This window comes from Chiloscyllium plagiosum, chromosome 9, assembly GCF_004010195.1.
Source record: "Chiloscyllium plagiosum isolate BGI_BamShark_2017 chromosome 9, ASM401019v2, whole genome shotgun sequence".
In the NCBI taxonomy this organism is placed as follows: Eukaryota; Metazoa; Chordata; class Chondrichthyes; order Orectolobiformes; family Hemiscylliidae; genus Chiloscyllium; species Chiloscyllium plagiosum.
Window position 1 is genome coordinate 17535483 of NC_057718.1, and position 19255 is coordinate 17554737.

General features: G+C 39.9%; 1 protein-coding gene across 2 annotated transcripts in view; it reads right to left on the reverse strand.

Annotated features, from left to right (window-relative positions):
- Positions 1–19255, reverse strand: part of riox1 (ribosomal oxygenase 1) — a 57116-nt gene that overhangs the window by 22905 nt on the left and 14956 nt on the right. The window contains exons 3-9 of one of the 2 annotated variants that reach the window (XM_043695491.1): positions 15237–15376; positions 13679–13778; positions 10847–10960; positions 3371–3477; positions 2267–2374; positions 1351–1373; positions 1045–1223 (exon numbers count right to left, since the gene is read on the reverse strand). In XM_043695491.1, the coding sequence (XP_043551426.1) occupies positions 1045–1223; positions 1351–1373; positions 2267–2374; positions 3371–3477; positions 10847–10960; positions 13679–13778; positions 15237–15376 (771 nt within the window). Of the gene's footprint in view, positions 1–1044; positions 1224–1338; positions 1374–2266; positions 2375–3370; positions 3478–10846; positions 10961–13678; positions 13779–15236; positions 15377–19255 lie in introns of both variants that reach the window. The other variant, XM_043695490.1, reaches the window with a different exon arrangement.

A 19255-nucleotide genomic window follows, 5' to 3' on the forward strand; every position in this document is an offset into this window, starting at 1 on the left:
TACAGTACAGTAAAAGTACTGTACGAAAGCGTACAGTGAAAAACTGGCAATTCTACCGGGCCATGACAGCATTATTCAGATTTGAAATTTGGGAGTATGTTTTGCACATCTTGCTATCATGGAATCCATGGGGATCGCTTACTCTCCACAACTCTTTCCTTCCCCATTAAAGAAGCCGGTCACAAGCAAGAAGATTGCTAGCAACTGCACCTGGTTATGTCCTGATCCTTTTGGACAGGAGAAAAAGATGGGGAGGCACAAAGCTGGAGGTACCACAGATACAAACCAAGCATTTGGACATCCCCATACCACCCCATCAAAAAGCTGTGTGCGCGTGCGCGCGCGTTCATAAGATCCAGCACCATATCAGCAAATCTTTTCTTACAGATGTACACATTCAAAACTAGAGCCAGCAGACAACAATTGAGAGCACACAGAGGCTTTTTAATCAACCTGTCTGTAAATGTTATGAGTTGAAACTTTAATGCTGGAACAGCACAGCAGGTCAGGCAGCATCCAGGGAACAGGAGATTCGACGTTTCGGGCACAGGCCCTTCTTCAAATTCTCCTGTTCCCTGGATGCTGTCTGACCTGCTGTGCTGTTCCAGCATTAAAGTTTCAACTTTGATCTCCAGCATCTGCAGACCTCACTTTCTCCTTGTAAATGTTATGATGCAACTCCAAGTCAGGTGGGACTCAAACCCAGATTGCCTGGCCTAGAGACAAGGACATTACACCCCACCACAAGAACTCCTCTTTGAAGGCATCAAACTTTATAAGCGCTTTTAATTTGGTGATCAGACTCCAATTAACTCAGCACACATGAAGAACCGAACCGGAAGTATCCTGATGTGTGAGCCTGCGTAGCATACTATACGATGGTTTAAGGTACGCAGCCGAAGAGCAGAAAGTAAGCCTTCTTGTGAGAATGATCAACTATGGAGAATATTTAAACAGAATTATGCAGAAATCAAAACAATTATTAAAATGGTTTGTCACAAAATAATAAAACTCTTCCCTGCAGGACTCTTGAATGTCACTTACTTTATGTAGCAGATCTCCCCAAGTGTTCTTCTGGTAAGTTGACAGGGTGATGTGGAGGGAGTACACTTCAGGCAAGCAGTTTGCTTGATGGATAAAGCCTCTTGGAAAGTACAACATATCCCCAGCTTCAAGTACAGTATCCATAATAGGACTGCCCATTTCCTGCTGAGTAAAGTTACCTAGGACAAATGGCAGAGAATAATCATATTAAGAAATGAAGGCAGTTGTTAGTGTAAATGCCTCAATATCATGTTAAAAATTTTAAACAGAACCAAATACAGCTCAAGCACTCACGGCTTGGAATACCTGGAAGAACCTCTTCATTTGATCTGTGAACACATGAAAATGCACAGTAATATACATCTCTTGGACAGGAGAAAAAGAAGCTAAGTAATATCAATGCATTACAGTAAGCGTAGCAACATTAGTCTGAGGAACAATGTTAACAGCAGCTTCTTTTTTTCATTTATAAGACAATTAACATACAATAAGCTTGGAGGCCAGGAGCTTCCCATAAAAAAGGACAGTTATTCCGAGTCACAGGTTTACTCTACTCACTGGCTGGGCCAGCATTTATTGCCCATCTCTAATTGCCCTTGAGACGGTGGTGGTGAGCTGCCTTCTTGAACTGCTGCACTCCATTTGGTGTAGGTTAATCCATAAGTGCCATTAGAAAGGGAGTTTTTACAAGGTACAAATGTGGAGACAACAGCTTTCATGTGATACACCTTTATTATGAACATTGATAGAAATAGGGCTCAATTTCTTGACTTCCTTCAGAACACTCATTTATAAAGACTATCCATCTACTCCAACAGAAGTGTGTAGCATAAAGAGAGTCATAAGACATATATTGTTTGTAAATGCATTTCTCTTCCACTTTTTCAACTGAGTTCAAAATTATGGGAACACAATGTAGGAAATGGTAGGAAATGTGCTCTCGTTTGGATTGGTTACTCCAGCTTTTTTTTGAAAGCAGGTGTATGCCATTTCCAACAAGGTAACACAGGGATGCACCCTTTTAGCAATGATACTAGAACTGGCAAAGCAGTGGGAACTACTCTGAATTGCTCTGTCCTTTCTACAAATTTCCATCCCTTTTAAAGCTGTGAAACAAGTGCTTGTTAAAATGCAGAATGATTAGTTAAACAGTGAGTCTTTAGGTTAAACAGTCTAAGTGGCAGCCAATGTAGTGTCTATGGACAGAGCACATTTTACATACCTAGGATCATAGACACGCCAGCACTTTTTACCTTCCAGCTGAATCACAAATGCTTCAATGTCATCGTAATGTGGTGCAAATCCCTGGTTCCCAGGAGGAGTCAGGTAACTTCAACAAGGAAAAAAAATGAACAATGAAAAGAAATAAAAACATAAAAAGATCTTCATAACAGTTCAAAAATCAATTCATTACAAATGGATGTAACATCTGAATCTGAGTTTTAGAAATTCCAGTGGATAAGAATTTTCCACCAATGGGAACTGGATGAGAACATTCTTGGCAATCATGACTTTTTTTAAACAAAACAAAATATAGAAGTAATCTGTTTATTCAACTAAACTAACATTCCTATACAAAACAAGTAAACTTGCCAGGAGAAAGTGAACCTTGTGCCGCTACCAATAACTTCAGTTGTAACATACAAAGATGAAAAGAGTGGTCACAAAAAAAATTGTAAACTTAAGAAAATATTGATGGCATCCATTTGTTTTCAAAGAATTTACCATTTTAGCAAAATTAAAACACTGTGAAATTTGATTACCTTAAGTCCATTCTAGAAACAACATTATATCTTTTATTATAGGAATATTGAACTGAGGAACATTAAATGATGAATATTTTCCCCTTGCTCATCATGTTGATAACATGTGCGGATTGACTTGCTATTTTCAGTTATGTTTGTGGTGATGGATAGAAAGAGCCAAAAGGCAAGAACCCAAATCCCATTGGTGAAGCATTTTTTATTTTCTTTGATAATGAGTTCAATCATAGTTGGTGAAATCAGAAAAACCCTTTTTGCAAATCCCTCTATTTGGACAAGGCATGGAACAGTAAATGAAAAATACATAAACATTTCACATTCATTCATCCAACATGCTGAATAAAAATTATTCATATTTCAAATGATGTAATATTGCTACACATTAGAATTTTTCATAACACTTAGCATTTTACTTTTAGAGTACAGTGACGATGAGGTATTCAGATATACACATTTTGGTTTGCCTTCCTGCAGTTGCTCTTTTAACAAAATTGTACTGGAATCTTCCACCCATTTACTAATAGATACTGACAGTATACAAAAAGAAAAATAGAGATACTTGCATATTAGCCCCAACCATGCTCCCAAAAGACTCCTGAAGAATAGACAGTACATTCCAAACAGTGCCGGAAAAGGCTTGAGGATTCATCAGCCGCAAAGAACATCCATTCTGCCAACAGAAATGAATATACATTCCATTAAATAGTTAATTCCCGAACCAGTTCAACTCAAACCTAAAGGAGAACTGTTTAATGGATTATAAATACCACCTAGAAACACAGCAGTAAAAATAACTTGATTTGAAAACTATTATCCAGATTTATCATTGGCTTGAATATAGTTCCAAACATGCATATAAAGTAAGAGCACTTCTGTTAATGTAACAGGTGAACAATTTGCAAATGTCTCTAAAGCAGCTCTTATCTAATCTTCAAAGTTTGTGAGAAGATTTGTAGCTCGGGTGCTCGTTGTTGTGGTTCTGTTCGCCGAGCTGGGAATTTGTGTTGCAGACGTTTCGTCCCCTGTCTAGGTGACATCCTCAGTGCTTGAGAGCCTCCTGTGAAGCGCTTCTGTGATGTTTCCTCCGGCATTTATACTGGTTTGAATCTGCCGCTTCCGGTTGTCAGTTCCAGCTGTCCGCTGCAGTGGTCGGTATATTGGGTCCAGGTCAATGTGCTTATTGATTGTATCTGTGGATGAGTGCCATGCCTCTAGGAATTCCCTGGCTGTTCTCTGTTTGGCTTGTCCTATAATAGTAGTGTTGTCCCAGTTGAATTCATGATGCTTGTCATCTGCGTGTGTGGCTACTAAGGATAGCTGGTCGTGTCGTTTCGTGGCTAGTTGGTGTTCATGGATGCAGATCGTTAGCTGTCTTCCTGTTTGTCCTATGTAGTGTTTTGAGCAGTCCTTGCATGGGATTTTGTACACTACATTCAGATTTCCTGAAGAAGGGCTTATGCCCGAAACGTCGATTCTCCTGTTCCCTGGATGCTGCCTGACCTGCTGCGCTTTTCCAGCAACACATTTTCAGCATTTTGTACACTACATTGGTTTTGCTCATGCTGGGTATCGGGTCCTTCGTTCTGGTGAGTTGTTGTCTGATCTGTACTGGACATGACACAACTCTTTTCGAAGTAATGGCAAAAATGAAATGGCCAGGTTCCAAAGCTGACAAGTTGAATCTTCATAAAATCGACAAAAATAACTACATTACATCCATAGCTTGCATTTTTGGGCAGTAAGGGAACAATAACACTTATTGAAGGTTGTGGTTGTTAGAGGTCAGTCATCTCAAGCCCAGGACATCACAGCAGGAGTTCTTCAGAGTGTAGTCCTTGACCCAAACATCTTCAACTGCTTTATCAATAGCCTTCTCTCTATCATAAGGTCAAAAGTGGCGATGTTCACTGATGATTGCACAATGTTTAGCAGCTTTCATGACTCCTCAGATACTGAAGTGGTCCATGCCTTGATGCCACAAGACTTGACAATATTCAAATTTGGGCTGACAAGTAACATACACGTTACACAAGTGCAAGGCAATGGCAATCTTCAACAAGGGACAATCTCAGCCTTGCTCCTTGACATTCAATGACACCACCATTACTGAATTACCTCACTATCAACATCCTGAGATGTATGATTGACCAGAAACTCAACTGAAATTAGCCACACAAGTACTGTGGTTACAGAGAAGTTCAGAAGTTTGGATTCTGGCCATAAGACACTCACCCCCTGACTTCCTAAAGCCTGACCACCATCTACAAGGCACAACTCAGGGGTATGATGGCATACTCCCCACGTAATTGGACGAGTGCAGCTTCAACAACACTCAAAAAGCTTAACATCATCTGATGTAATAAGCAAGTAGACCAAAGAAAACAAATGGATGTTATCTACCTGGACTTCAAGCAGGCCTTTGACAAGGTGCCGCAAAGGAAGCTGCAGAGTAAGATAAGGGCTCATGATGTAAGACACAAGGTGCTAACATGGATAGAAGATTGGCTGTCTGTCAGAATGCAGAGAGTGGGAATAAAAGAGTATTTCACTCTCTCTGTCCCTCACATACAGACATACACATAAGTCTATTGGGAGAATTTGCATTTGCAGATTTGTATTTGCAAATACATTCTATTTTGTTCAAAATGCACACAATCTATAGGCAGTCAGTCCATGTTACACTGTATAAATTCCTACTTTGGAAATAGAACTGGTCTGACTCAAGGTTGGGATACAGACAGACTCTAACCCTACACCTTTAATACACTCTCTGAGCTGTCATTTTTTTTTATATTAAACATTAAGTTATTTCAGGAATGTGTCTTGAAAGTAGTTCTGGGATTTACATATTAATGAATTGAAACCTGCAACCCATTCCATGTGATAAAAGACTTAACAGCAATCTAGGTATGTTCAATATGTCACATCAGTTGTATGACATTATGATCTTTTGCCATAAATTCTGTGTCCTAAGATCCTGCCCCACTAGCTACCTGACGAAGGAGAAGTGCTCTGAAAGCTTGTATTTCCAAATAAACCTGTTGGACGATAACAGTGTTGTGTTATTTTTAACTTTCTCAGAATGGCGGCTGGTGACAAGTGGTGTTCCACAAGGGTCAATGTCAGGACCACAACTTTTCACATTAATGATCTAAATGAAGGAACTGAGGGCTTTCTGGCTACGTTTGCAGGTGACATCAAGATAGGTAGATGGACAGGTAGTATTGAGGAGGTGGGGAGACTGCAGAATGGTCTGGACAGGTTAGGAGAATGGGCAAAGAAGTGGCAGATGGAGTACCATGTGGGATAGTGTGAGGTCATGCATTTTGGTAAGAATAGAAGAGTGGACTATTTTCTAAATGCGGAGAAAATTCAGAAGTCTTAAGTGCAAACAGACTTGCGAGTTCTAGTCCATGATTCTCTCAAAGTAAACTTGCAGGTTGAGTGAGTAGTTAGGAAAGCAAATGCAATGTTGGCATTTATTTCAAGAGGACCTGAATGTAAAAGCTGGGATGTAATTCTCAGGCTTTATATGACTATGGTCAGATCACATTTGGAGTATTGTGCACAGTTTTGGGCCCCATATACCAGGAAAGATGTACTGGCCCTGGGGCAGTTCAGAGGAAGCTCATGAGAATGGTCCCAGGAATGAAAAACTTAACATATGAAGGAATGTTTGAGGATTCTGGGACTATACTTAATGAAGTTTAGGGAGAAGAGGGTGTATGTAATTAAAACTTACAGAATACTGAATGGCCTGGACTGAGTGGATATTGGGAAGATGTTTCCGTTGCTAGGGTAGACTAGAACCCGAGAGCACAACATTAGAGTAAAGTGAAGACACTTTGTAATAGAGATAAGGAGAAACCTCTTCAGCCAGATAGTGGTGAATCTATGGAATTAACTGCCACAGAATATTGTGGAGGCCAGGTCATTGAGTATATTTAAAACTTAGATAGATAGGTTCTTGATTTTCAACGGGATCAAAGGTTACGGGGAGAAAGTGGGAGAATAGGGTTCAGAAACTTATCAGCCATGATTGAATGGTAGAGCAAACTCAATGGGCTGAATGGCCTAATTTCTGCCTCTATGTCTTATAGGACAAAAAAAAAGTGTGCCTGATGGGCATCACACCCACAAACATTAATCATTTGGACTTGGAAAGTATTGCTGTTCCTTTGATGTTACTGGCTCAAAATCCCGGAACATCCTCCCTAACAGCACTGTGGGTCAACCTGCAATACATGAACTGCAGTGGCTCAAGAAGGCAGCTCATCATCACCTTCACAACGGCAAACTAGAGATGGGCAATAAATGATGACTCAGCAAGCAAAGCTCACACCCTGTGAATGAACTTTTCAAAAATTGAGATTTTACCTTGGGTTGAATTTTTATAAAATAAATTGTCTAAGTGTCAATTTAAGTTCTCACTGTCCCTATGCAACTGGATTCTCGATTTCCTGACTAACAGACGTCAATCAGTAAAGAGATGCAACAATACCTCCTGCACAATAATCCTCAAGCGCCCCACAAGGGTGCATACGCAGCCCCCTACACTTCTTATACAGACATGACTGTATGGCCAAATTCCTCACCAACTCCATTTAAAAGTTTGTTGATGACACTACTGTTATTTGTTGAATCTCAAACAATGACGAGACGGAGCACAGCAAGTACTTAGCAGTATGGTGGAAAGGCAATAATCCCTCCATCAACATCAGCAAAACAAAGGAACTGATCACTGACTTCTGGAAGTGGAGTGGCGTTTGTGCACCTGTCTGCATCAATGGGACTGAGGTCAAGAGCATCAAGTTTTTTGGAGTGACAATCACTAACAATCTACCCTAGGATACTACGTTCAAGAAAGCACAGCAAAGCCTCTACTTCCTCAAGAGGCTAAGGAAATTCGGCATGTTCATAAAGACTCTTACACATCTTTACAGATGCACCACAGAAATCATCCTACCTCTATGCATCAGTGTGGTATGGCAATCGCTCTTCTTAAAAGAGAAAAACTACAGAGAGTTGTGAACACAGCCCAGACCATCGTACAAATCAGTCTCCCATCAATACTTCCCACTGCCTCGGGTAAGCAACCAACAAAATCAAAGACCCCTCCCACCCTGGTTACACTCTTTTCCACCTTCTTCTATCATGTAGAAGATAAAAGTTGGCATACACGTACAAACAGATTCAAGCTTCTTCCCCACTGTTATCAGACTTTTGAATGGATCTCTTTAATGTTAATGTTGATTTCTCTCCCTGCACCTTCTGGGCAGCTGTAACATTGCATCCTGCACTTTATAGTATGACCTGCCTTTAAAGCATGTAAGACAACACTTTTCACTGTACCTCAGTACACATGATAACAACAAATCAAATCAAATCCAATTTTAGGGAATTTCTTGCTGGGTTTTCTCAGAGAGCTCTGGTGAATTCTCTTACAATTCTCTGGTGATTTGCCTCATCATGCCTCTATGGCATCCTGCTTGTGCTACTGTGCACTCACCAATGGCAGAAGTACTTGCCACTACCGGGTCCTCTCAGGATTCCTGGTGCTGCACTCTATAAAAAGCCCAGTTATGCACCGGGTGAAGCACGGTCAACCAGGATCTGCCCTTCACAGCTTCTTGGAGGTTAGTCAATTGCAAATACAAGTCACAGTTGTCAAATCTACATTTAATGAATGATCACTGTACGCAGCTCCCGTGAATTGGAACTGGGTGTTAATTAAATCAATCTAGCTTGTTGTGCTTGATGCTGCACTACTCTATCATCTGAAGGTGATGTTCCTCATACTCAATGTCCTCATCTTCCTCCTCAATATACCACTGCCACTCACCCAGCTTTTTCATGGTTTGTGTGACACACTCTCTGGAATGTATTGCAAGGATTCCCCACACTGATCCAAGCATTGGAAGCCATGTTCCCTCTAAGCTGTGCAGCCACTGAGGTTCTACACATGTCAACTGGCATGCTGACAAATTGGTTTCCACTCAGTGTGTTTGCTGTGTAAGCTACTGACACATGCATAAATATCATATTCATGTAGCACAGCGCTACATGGTGCAACATGCTACCTTGACTGATTACTGCTAACGACTACATTAGCCTGGCTGTGTGTCTGCACTAAATGGCAAAGCAAGACAGAAGCACTGTGAGCCTATACGCTCTGAATGAGGTGGCAAAGTGCAAAAAGGTAAGACAAGGCATGGCAGAGATGAAGTGAACATCCTAGCAGATACAAGGTGAATTAATGCTAACAAAGCAAGCAAGAAGCCCCGAGGCAAATCAATGAGATGGGTGCCTGTGCCTGTGCACAAAGTGGCCTGACAGCAGCATTTCGAAGAAAGTCTTTTGTGCAGTTCAAAAAGCAGTATCGAAGTGGGGGACTGCATTCTAGCTGAGTTGCAGATGTAACTTTCACGAGAAAGTTACAAGATTAGTGCATATGTGATGCCAACCTCTGTGGACAAGATACTCAGACTGTTGCTACCTATGGAGCATACCCTCAAGTCCAGGAGACTGCTGTCTTAAGATGGAGGCCTGGAAGACCAAGTGGTGGATGGAGCCGCCAGATACCCACAAGGACTTGCACGTCAAGAATTACTGCCATTTAAATCACCCTCTGGCTCATGAGAGAATGGGAAACTATTTTGGATTCCCCTACCCTTGGAAAAAGACCTTGACTCTTCACCCGATCCATGTTCCTTATGATTTTATAAACCTCTGTAACATCACCCTCAGCCTCCAAATATCTAGGGAAAATAGTTCCAGCCTATTCAGCCTCTCCCTACAGCTCAAACCCTGCAAAAGTCTTGTAAATCTTTTCTGAACTCCATCAAGTTTCTCAACATCAAAAGAACTGTGGCTGCTGGAAATCAGAAACAAAAACTTATAAATATCGACCTTTTCTTAGCCTCCATAAGTTCAGAAAGGTCACAGTACCCAAAACGTTGACTCTACTTTCTCTCTAAGATGCTGCCAGACTTGCTGAGCGTTTTGCTGAGAAATTTCTGTTCTTGTATAAATGAAGTAATATTAGTTAGTTATGACATTTAAATGGATGCAAACAATCCGCTCACTGCTCACTAGGAAGGTTCTTGTCTCACCAGGAAGATTCTTGTCTCACCATTCAAAAATGGTTGCAGAATTGGAATTTTTTTTCTCAAACTCAAGAATTTTATTTATCCAACCTTGACACATTTTCCCAACTGATTCACCTTTCGTCCTGTCCTCTGGGGGTGATAAAATTCAACCCTTAGTTTTGCAACATTGAAAGCTGTATGTACCGCTGAGATTAGTGATTGGGAAGTGCACAATATAGCAGAATACTGAAGATTCAGATATTTACTAATCAACCTGTTCGAGATATTATAACACACCTCTAGAGCAGATGGGACTTTAATCCGGGCCTACTGGTTCAGAAGTAGGGACATGACATTGCAATACAAGGAGCTCAAGTACTGATGATTCAGATATTTTCTCAACAACCTGTTCAGAGATGTTATTAAAGCAGGTGAGACTTTAACTTGGGCTTGACTGGACTAGAGGTAGGGACACTACCACTGTATTACAAGAGCCCTTACATTGAAAATTATCGATATTTTACCTAATGCATACCTAAGTACACAATGTCAGTAACTTACCAACAGGCGCACTATTTAGCCACAAAGCTAACAGAGTACTGAACACACACTGTGGCACAAGCCTCTTCCTGGAAGCGTGTGTAAGAACATCTTTAATTGTAGCCAACAATGGTTACCTTTTTAGATCCAGCTGAGTTGAGAACTGAACATTTTGCAGAATTGAAGGATATAATACCTAACTGATCCCAATCCTTTTCATGGAGTAATTTTCAATGAAAAGCTTCACACTGGTGCTCTTTAATTTGGTAGCACTACCACATTTCTCTTGCTCAACCTCTCTCACACTTAAAACAAAGAACAGCTGACAAATACATTTAAACTCATGGTTTGAAATAATCTCTTCTTTCAGCCTTGTTAGCTCATCTCCAAGAACACAAACATTTCCCTTACCTTGTAGAAGTCCCATACCACTACAGGTAATGCCCTGCCAGTAGGAGTATGTGTTTCCTTCTCCCCATCGAAGTAACTTGTTACATCCAGGTTTACTCCAAAATTAACATGGTCCTTTAAACAATAAGCCAACAATAAAAGTGTTTGAAATCGAAGTAGAGCTACACACTTTCATGTCATATGGTTATTCAAGTCCATACAGAAGTAGGTTCATTAAAATCAGTACAATTCTAAAGCTAATAACATAGGTATCTATCTGAATACAAACAACCCTCTGCACATGACTGCCTGTAAAACATAACATTATACAGGATTTAAGGATAAGAGAGAGACTGCAACAGCAGCTTTGTCATTATAAGTCTGTAATCAGTACTTAGGGCTGTCAGAATTGTTAGAATTTAATGAGAAGCTTAATTGGTGCAAAACACATCTGGAGGGAATAGCAGGTTTGTGTCCTTGCCTCTTCCATTATCATAGAAGCATAGAATGACACATAGAATGATCCATCTTGACTACGCTGTTACAAAATCCAATTAATCACAATCCCCTGTATTTTTCACAAGGTGCTGCAATTCTTTTCTTCTTCCGTAGTTATCAAATTTCCTTTTGAAACTTATTACTAAATCTGCTTCTACCAACATTTCTCACAATGCATTACAGATCAATATAATTCAACAGTGTAAGACTTATCTCACGTCTTTTAAATTTCCTCTAATTACTAACCCATCAGTCACTGGAAATAGTTTCACCTTACTTATTCTACCAAAACACCTCTATCAAATCTCCTTTTAATTTGCAGCTTACTGTAAAATGGATTCCTACAATGCCTGCTTACTCTCTGTACATCCCAAAATGGCAACCTTAGCTAATGAAGTCAGATCATTTCATTTTGCTGCTGCTTATTATTCAAGCTTGAACTAAAAATATCGATACTCACAATTTAATACTGTATAAATAATTCCCATAGTTAATGTAGGTTTTTTTTGGGGTAAAAATATGGCTATTCAAAAGATAGCCACAACAGTTAAAACATTGCTCGAGAAATTAAAAAGAGTGGTATGACTAATACCACTACTTTTGTTCTTGTCTTTGGTTGAGATTAGGAAATAACAATATGCAGTCTAAATGGCAGTGGTGAAACATCGGCATTTTGTGAAAATGTTCTATTCAAATCAGGCTTTTCTTATTATGGAAGTGAATGTGAAGTGATCCGGTAAATTGAAAATCTGTGCTTGAATAGGATCGTGTTTTGATCAGGTAAGTCCCAGGAGAACACTACAGCTGCATTAAGAAACATTCCACATTGAGTAGGATTGCAAAGGCTATTTGGTCACTGTAAAGTATTGATCTCACACTATGCCTTCACCATATCATTATGCAGGTAGCACAGTCCAATTAGATTCAAAGAAAACATCACAGTTTCTTTCCAGACTTATAAGCATCCACCCTCCCTCAGGAAAGGCCAATGAATGCCAGTGCAATTAAACTGTTAATACAGTTATCCAAACTGCAAGTGAGAACCTATTCTCAGTGTTGGAAGGATGAAGAACCAGAAGACACTACAGTAGCCGGTGAAATAATTGATGGCAACTGGAGAAAAAGATCTTTTTATGCAGTGAGTGGTCAAGATCTGGAATGAACTGTCTGAGAGTGTGATGAGACATATCCAATTATGGCTTTCAAAGAGAACTGTATCATTGTCTGAAGAGGAGAAATTTGCAGTGCTAACTGAAAAGGATGGGAGCATTGCTGATAAACTAATCTTGCAGCGAACTGGAACAGACGTGACAGCAGGTCAGGCAGCATCCAAGGAGCAGGAGAATCGACGTTTCAGGCATAAGCCCTTCTTCAACCTTGAACTAAAAACATCGATACTCACAATGTAGTACTGTATAAATAATTCCCATAGTTAATGTAGTTTTCTTTTGGGTAAAAATATGGCTATTCAAAAGATAGCCACAAGAGTTAAAACATTGCTAGAGAAATTAAAAGAAGAGTGGTATGAATAATACCACTACTTTTGTCCCGAAACGTCGATTCTCCTGCACCTTGGATGCTGCCTGACCTGCTGCACTTTTCCAGCAACACATTTTTCGGCTCTGATCTCCAGCATCTGCAGTCCTCACTTTCTCCTAACAGACATGACAGGCCAATCTATGATTCTGATGTTAAATAATCTTACAATTTTCAAATAGCAAGATGAAAAACAAATACAGATTAGATTTTGCACTTGCTGCCATCAAATAAAATCCAGCAAATTATCTTCCCAACAACCATCCACCTGCCCTTGACCCACCTGAAATTTTGTTTGGAAGGGTTAAGAGATGGAGCAGAAGGTTGTCAGGTGGCCTGACCACACTTGTGCCTGTGGGGCCGTTAAGTGGTCAACTAGTGGGCACTTACACATCTTTAGGGGTCCCCAGGGCCATCGCACTCAGCCCAAAGTAATACTCCATGTAGCCTTTCCATCGGGTTATCTCAACCCAGCCGCCTGACTTGACTCTCAGTCTACAGTCTTTGGTATTGCAGAATACTTCTAATCCATGCAGTGGCTCCCATTGGACCTGCTGAAACTATAGAGCCAACGATTTATTCGAGTGGCTAAGGCGAGATTTCCTCTAGAGGGAAGGGCATAATGTTAATGCTACTTTAAGCAAACAGGGCCATGGGTGAGCTCCTCCTTCTCCCTGACTGGGGAGAAAGAGACAGACAGAGACAAACAGAAAGACGAGACAGACAGAGAGAAAAGAGCAATCTAGCTGCATATACCAGTTGTTCTGAAAGGATTATGTTGCTCACAACTTGCGAAATAAAAGTACTTTGTGAGCTTACCTCTCTGAGAATCCGGTCAAAATCTTCTGAGGAGAATAATCCTTTGTAGTAGTTGTTATTGTGGCGCCTAATCAAAGCTGGGGTCTTTTCCCAAATGTCGCTGAAATGAAGAAATCCAACAAAAGTTAAGCCTCAACTTTACAAGTATATATTAAGAAAATTCTGAATGTGCTTCAGGAATTAAAAATATTAGCTATTCATCTGCCCAACACAAACAAATCAAACTAAAAGGCCCTTCCATATAAATGCTGTCCTATTTAAATTATTTAAGAAGTGTCAACAGATGGCTGATCTCTTCCTTCCACATTGTAATATTCTTTCTTTCTTTTAAAGTTCTCAGAAACAAATGTGATTCACAGACCAAAAGGTAAGCCGGCTTATCAGAGGATTTACAACTTTACTTTTCTACTTATGACCTTACCAGATGTCAGAGAATTGTCCATGGTCGACTGCATTGCCAGGTCTAAATAGCCTGCCTGCAGTCCAAAAGAAATGGTGGATCTAACAGCAAGGAGTGACAGCAACAGTCATTACTCAAGGTAATAACTTAAGAGGAGAAGGAAACAAATTAATCAAGTGGATTTTCTATTGTTAGATTCCTATATGGTAATTACCTTGCATACGTTTGCAAAGAGAAACTTAGAGAGATCGTGGGTAACCGAAACAGAGAGAGAGAGAGAGAGATTGTGGGTTACTGCAAATTGGAAGTAGGTACTTTTATGTTGCCTTGTGGGTTGACCTTTGAATCTTACAATATTTTTGAATAATTTAGCTTCACTCTTGAATCCGTTCTGCACATCACCACAAAGTTAAATTCCACTATCATCATCCTGAGAGTTCAGCCACAAAGCCTGCTTGCCACAGGTGTGAGAAGACATGGAAGAAATCACACAAAGGCTAAAAACATTTACTGCCAGCCTGTGCATCATCATCATGTCCCATTTCAGTCTAACTTGGTGAATCTGACCATTTTGCAGAGTGCTGCACCTGGAAAGAATCAAGCTTCAAGGTTCACAGCCTTTGCATCCCTGGTGGCAGCTCAAGAATGCTGTCATATAGACTTTGCTGGATTTAACAGATGGAGTTTTTGAAGCAATTAGTGAGAAACCAAAATGGTCTAATCATGAATCAGAACACAATTCAACCGTGGACCCATAGTGTATATCTTAAAGTGTATTCAAAAAGTAGCATTACCAGATCACTCACTAAACACAAGTGATCCAATCCAGGAAGACTGATAGAATGGAAAAATTAGAATAGACCTTAAGAGGCTTTTATTTCTCCACACAGGAAATGCAATTACTCTGCCTCTGCGACAATTATAATCTTTATCTAAATGCAAAAAAGTACAGACTTAATATACAGTGTGAGGAGAAACTGCCATAAAGCAAAAACCTCTGACAATTACAACTTCAAATAAGCACTGATTTGCAAATGATTTATGACAGTTAATTTATTTCACTTCCATCCAGTTAAAAGAGATTATTTTAGGCACCATTATATTGAAAGATAGTGTATCATAAGCAGTTATACTTTTGACTGGTCTGCACATATTTACCTGAAAAACTTTTTTGGAGCAACGGGTGCTATTAACCATTCAAAGAGCTTAGTAGATCTTTCCTTACTGTTCTGTATGTGACGTAGATCCCGAAGAAGTATTGATAATGATGGTCCTGTCCAAGGTCTTGCATCTTTGCTCTAAGAGTTGGAAACCACATTTTCAATATCTAGTTAATGGTGTATTTTCGCCCTAGAAACACTACACGTTTTAACATATTCCACCTGTTGAAAGCCACACATTTCGTGGGCCATTTCTCTTCCATCACAAGCCTTTTGTTTTAAGAAATGAAGATGTCATTTTGTTGCTCATTATGACAAGGAATGCTGATGCTGAAGATTAGATTAGATTCCCTACCGTGTGGAAACAGGCCATTTGGCCCAACAAGTCCACACCAACCTTCTGCAGAGTAACCCACCCAGACCCATTCCTGTACCCTTTATTTACCTCTGACAAATACACCTGACAATATGGGCAATTTAGCATGGCCAATTTAGCTGACCTACACACCTTTGGATTGTAGGAGGAAACCAGAGCACTCGGAAGAAACCCACACGGGAGAATATGCAAACTCCACACAAACAGTCGCCCGAGGCTAGAATCGAACCTGGGTCCCTGGTGCTATAAGGCAGCAGTGCTAACCACTGAGCCACTGTGCTGAAAAATTAAATACATAAGGGAGCAAAGTGTTCACACCTTTGCCCATCAACACCTAACTGTAATTTAGGAGAGCACTCATAACTGTTAAAATGACTTATGAAGCAAATGCAAATATTTCACATTCTTACAATCACCTCAACAGATTTACTGTCAAACAACAGTCTACCAATGCATAACTATCAGAAAATAATGCTAAACTGCTCAATGGTTATATCAGGTGGACATTTGACATGCTCACCAGGATAAATTTTGAACACAGATGGTAGAGTGTAGGCTCCAGAGATAATGCTCCACCCTATTCCTACCTACACTAACATTAAAATGTCATTTTAGAAACGCATAATTAGTTTGTACTTTTGCATTACAGCTCCATAAATACTTTTCTGCGAGTCAGGCCAACCACATTTTGTGTCTAATTTGGTATGAGCCAATGATTCATATTTGACGTAGCTGTGATTCATTTGCTTATTTGTTTATTTTAAAAATGACGGCCAATCAAAGCAGAAAAACTGTTCAAGCAAGATCTAGATCAGGCTTGGAGGTTAAGGCAGTCACATTGATTTCTAACTGCTCTACACAATGGCTTGTCACCCAGCTTGAAAGCAATGGAGTAACAATGTTTTCTCTCATATTGTTACATCTGGAGTCCAAAAGAAATCTACTCTGGGCTCCATCTCATTTACTTGCTGCCCTTCAACATTATCAAATACACTCAGATTCTACTCTAATGCTGACAATAGGCTGTTCTACTTCACCACTGCCTTTCTCAAACTTGCCAATGCCTCAATTGGTCATCTTGTCTGTTCAACATCTTGTTTCACATGAGCAGAAATTAATTTTCCAATTAAACATTTTGAAAACTGAAGCCTGTGTCTTCAACTCCACACTGTTATCACCAATTCCGTCCTACTCCAGCTGTCAGCATCTGAGGCTAAACAACTAGATTGCTCGCAACTCTGGTATCCTATCTGACCCCAAGCTGAACTTCCACCTCTGTACTCATCATCAAGACCTGTGATTTTCAACTGTGGCAATATTCCTCATCTGCACCCCAACTTAATTCCATCTGCTGTGGAAACTTCCACTGATGTCTCCATACTCAATTATTCTCATTCTCTTCTAAGCAGGGTACCTGAAAGGTGTTTACTCAAAGATAATAATGAATGTGCCCGTATAAAACATCACCTTCCAAGAAAATGCAGTGAAATTGGAAACTGAGTAGCTATTCAACTTACATTTCAACACCAAGTATCACAAACAAGCAACTTTGGAAACTGTTTTACGAGATGGAGAAGAAAATAGATTCTGAGAAAGAGGAGGGAACAGAGTGCAGGAAAACAGACTAAATATACGATTGAGAACTTTTTTAAAAATGAGACATTTTAGATGGAGGAAACAATACAGTTGGGGAAATTAGTTCAGAGGGTAAGGGCATAACAGCTGGCAGCTTCAGTACTACTAATGGAAATAATAGGAAATAGCAGCCATATCCAGGAATATATCGCTAGCATATCTCATTGATTTAGGGTGGAACAAGACACTGGGGATGTCTGAAATACAAGATTATATTGAAATCAACTGTGGCATTGGATATAAAAGGATTTTTGCAGGGCCAAAGTTATGAGTATGGGGTATGGTTTACGTTGACTAATATCATGTTTGAAGGTAGACACCAACATTAAGGCTATATTATCAACTTGAGGTGGAGTGTCTCTAAAGGCAACTGTGTAAGAGACAGAAGTAGAGGCAGTTCCTTCTACTGGGAATTAAAGCTAGTTTTTTTCGATCACAGAACTGCTGCTGTCACAGTCAAATGTGAACAAGAACTTGGATGTGGATTGCAGATTCTAGATTAGAGTGGTGCTGGAAAAGCACAGCAGTTCAGGCTGCTCCTCGGATGCTGCCTAAACTGCTGTGCTTTTCCAGCACCACTCTAATCTAGAATTTGGTTTCCAGTATCTGCAGTCCTTGTTTTTACCCTGTGGATTGCAGAGGAGTATGACAGGACATGATGTTCATTGGTATCAGAGCCAATGAAGAGGTGACTAAGGAGAAGCAGGTACGGTTGCAGTCTAACAGTATTACAAATTGTCACTATAAATCAATCATTAATAAGTGATCGTCTCATACCTACTCAATAGCTTTAACCATATAAACACTTTCTTAAGAGCACTGACATTGAAAAATTAAAGGAAATAGACAATAGAATACACTTTTTTGATTCAAAGCCCAAGATGGTTACGAGATAGACCAATTCTCTGCGATTCTTCTGATTGTATGTCAGTGTATATTGTAAAGTATGAGAGGAAAAAGACTGAGCCTAATCTACCCTCAAAAAGTATGATTTTTATCTTGCCTATATTGCACCATTTTGTGAGATTCATGGTGCCTTTATCAGCACAAACTTATAAACAGTAGCAAGTACTTTAATCAGCATTTGAAACTCTCAGGCTGTCAAGCTTTCAGCTTGTGTCTCTAGAATATAAGCATAAGAGCATAAAATGAAGCAGCACAGGAGACTGCCATTTGCTCTATCATTCCTGTGTTAGGTTTTTGATAGATTTATCCAACTAGTTCCATTCCTTGGCTCTTTTCCCATTGCACAATACATTTTCCCATCCAAGTATTTATCCAAATTGCCTTTAATTGTTACTACTGAATCTGCTTCCATCACCCTTTCAGGGACTCTATCAACAAGTGGAGCAAATCCAAACAAATCTCAAGTCTCTCACCATGCATAATAAATTTAGTATCTGAAGGATTCAGTGTGACAAGTGACTATGGTAAACTGTCAGGAAATGTATTAAGGAGATCTTGTGATTACTCAATAAATAAATTCACTGTGCAATGAACTGCGCAAACTGGAATATTACTTGGTCAATCTGAGGTCAGTGGCGTGTTAGCTGATTAACGCTCAAAGAAGTGATAGGGGCAATATAAATGGCTATGACACTCTTGGATTAAACATGGCTACTCAGTCAAATAAATGGAGAAATGAGTTTAATGAAACTGCACTGTCATTCAAAAACCTTACAAAATGTCTTGGATTTGGGATGGGGGGACAGGGGGATTGTGTATGTGAGACAGACAGCAGACAAAGAAAACAGGAAGTCCTTCTTGGATTTCACTGTCCCAACACCTCACAGGAAAAAAGCGCCATATAGCACTAAATTTTGACTGTTCGTTTCAAGGAAACCACACAATTTTGTCTTAGAGTCACAGTCATAGAGATGTACAGCACGGGTCTTGACTGCAAAACCCAGAGTCCACAAGAGACAATGAGCCCCAAAGTTTTAAGAAACCTCACCTCAGTCATTGCTTCGTTCCTTTCCATTTTCTTCCCCCAATCGAGACCTAGG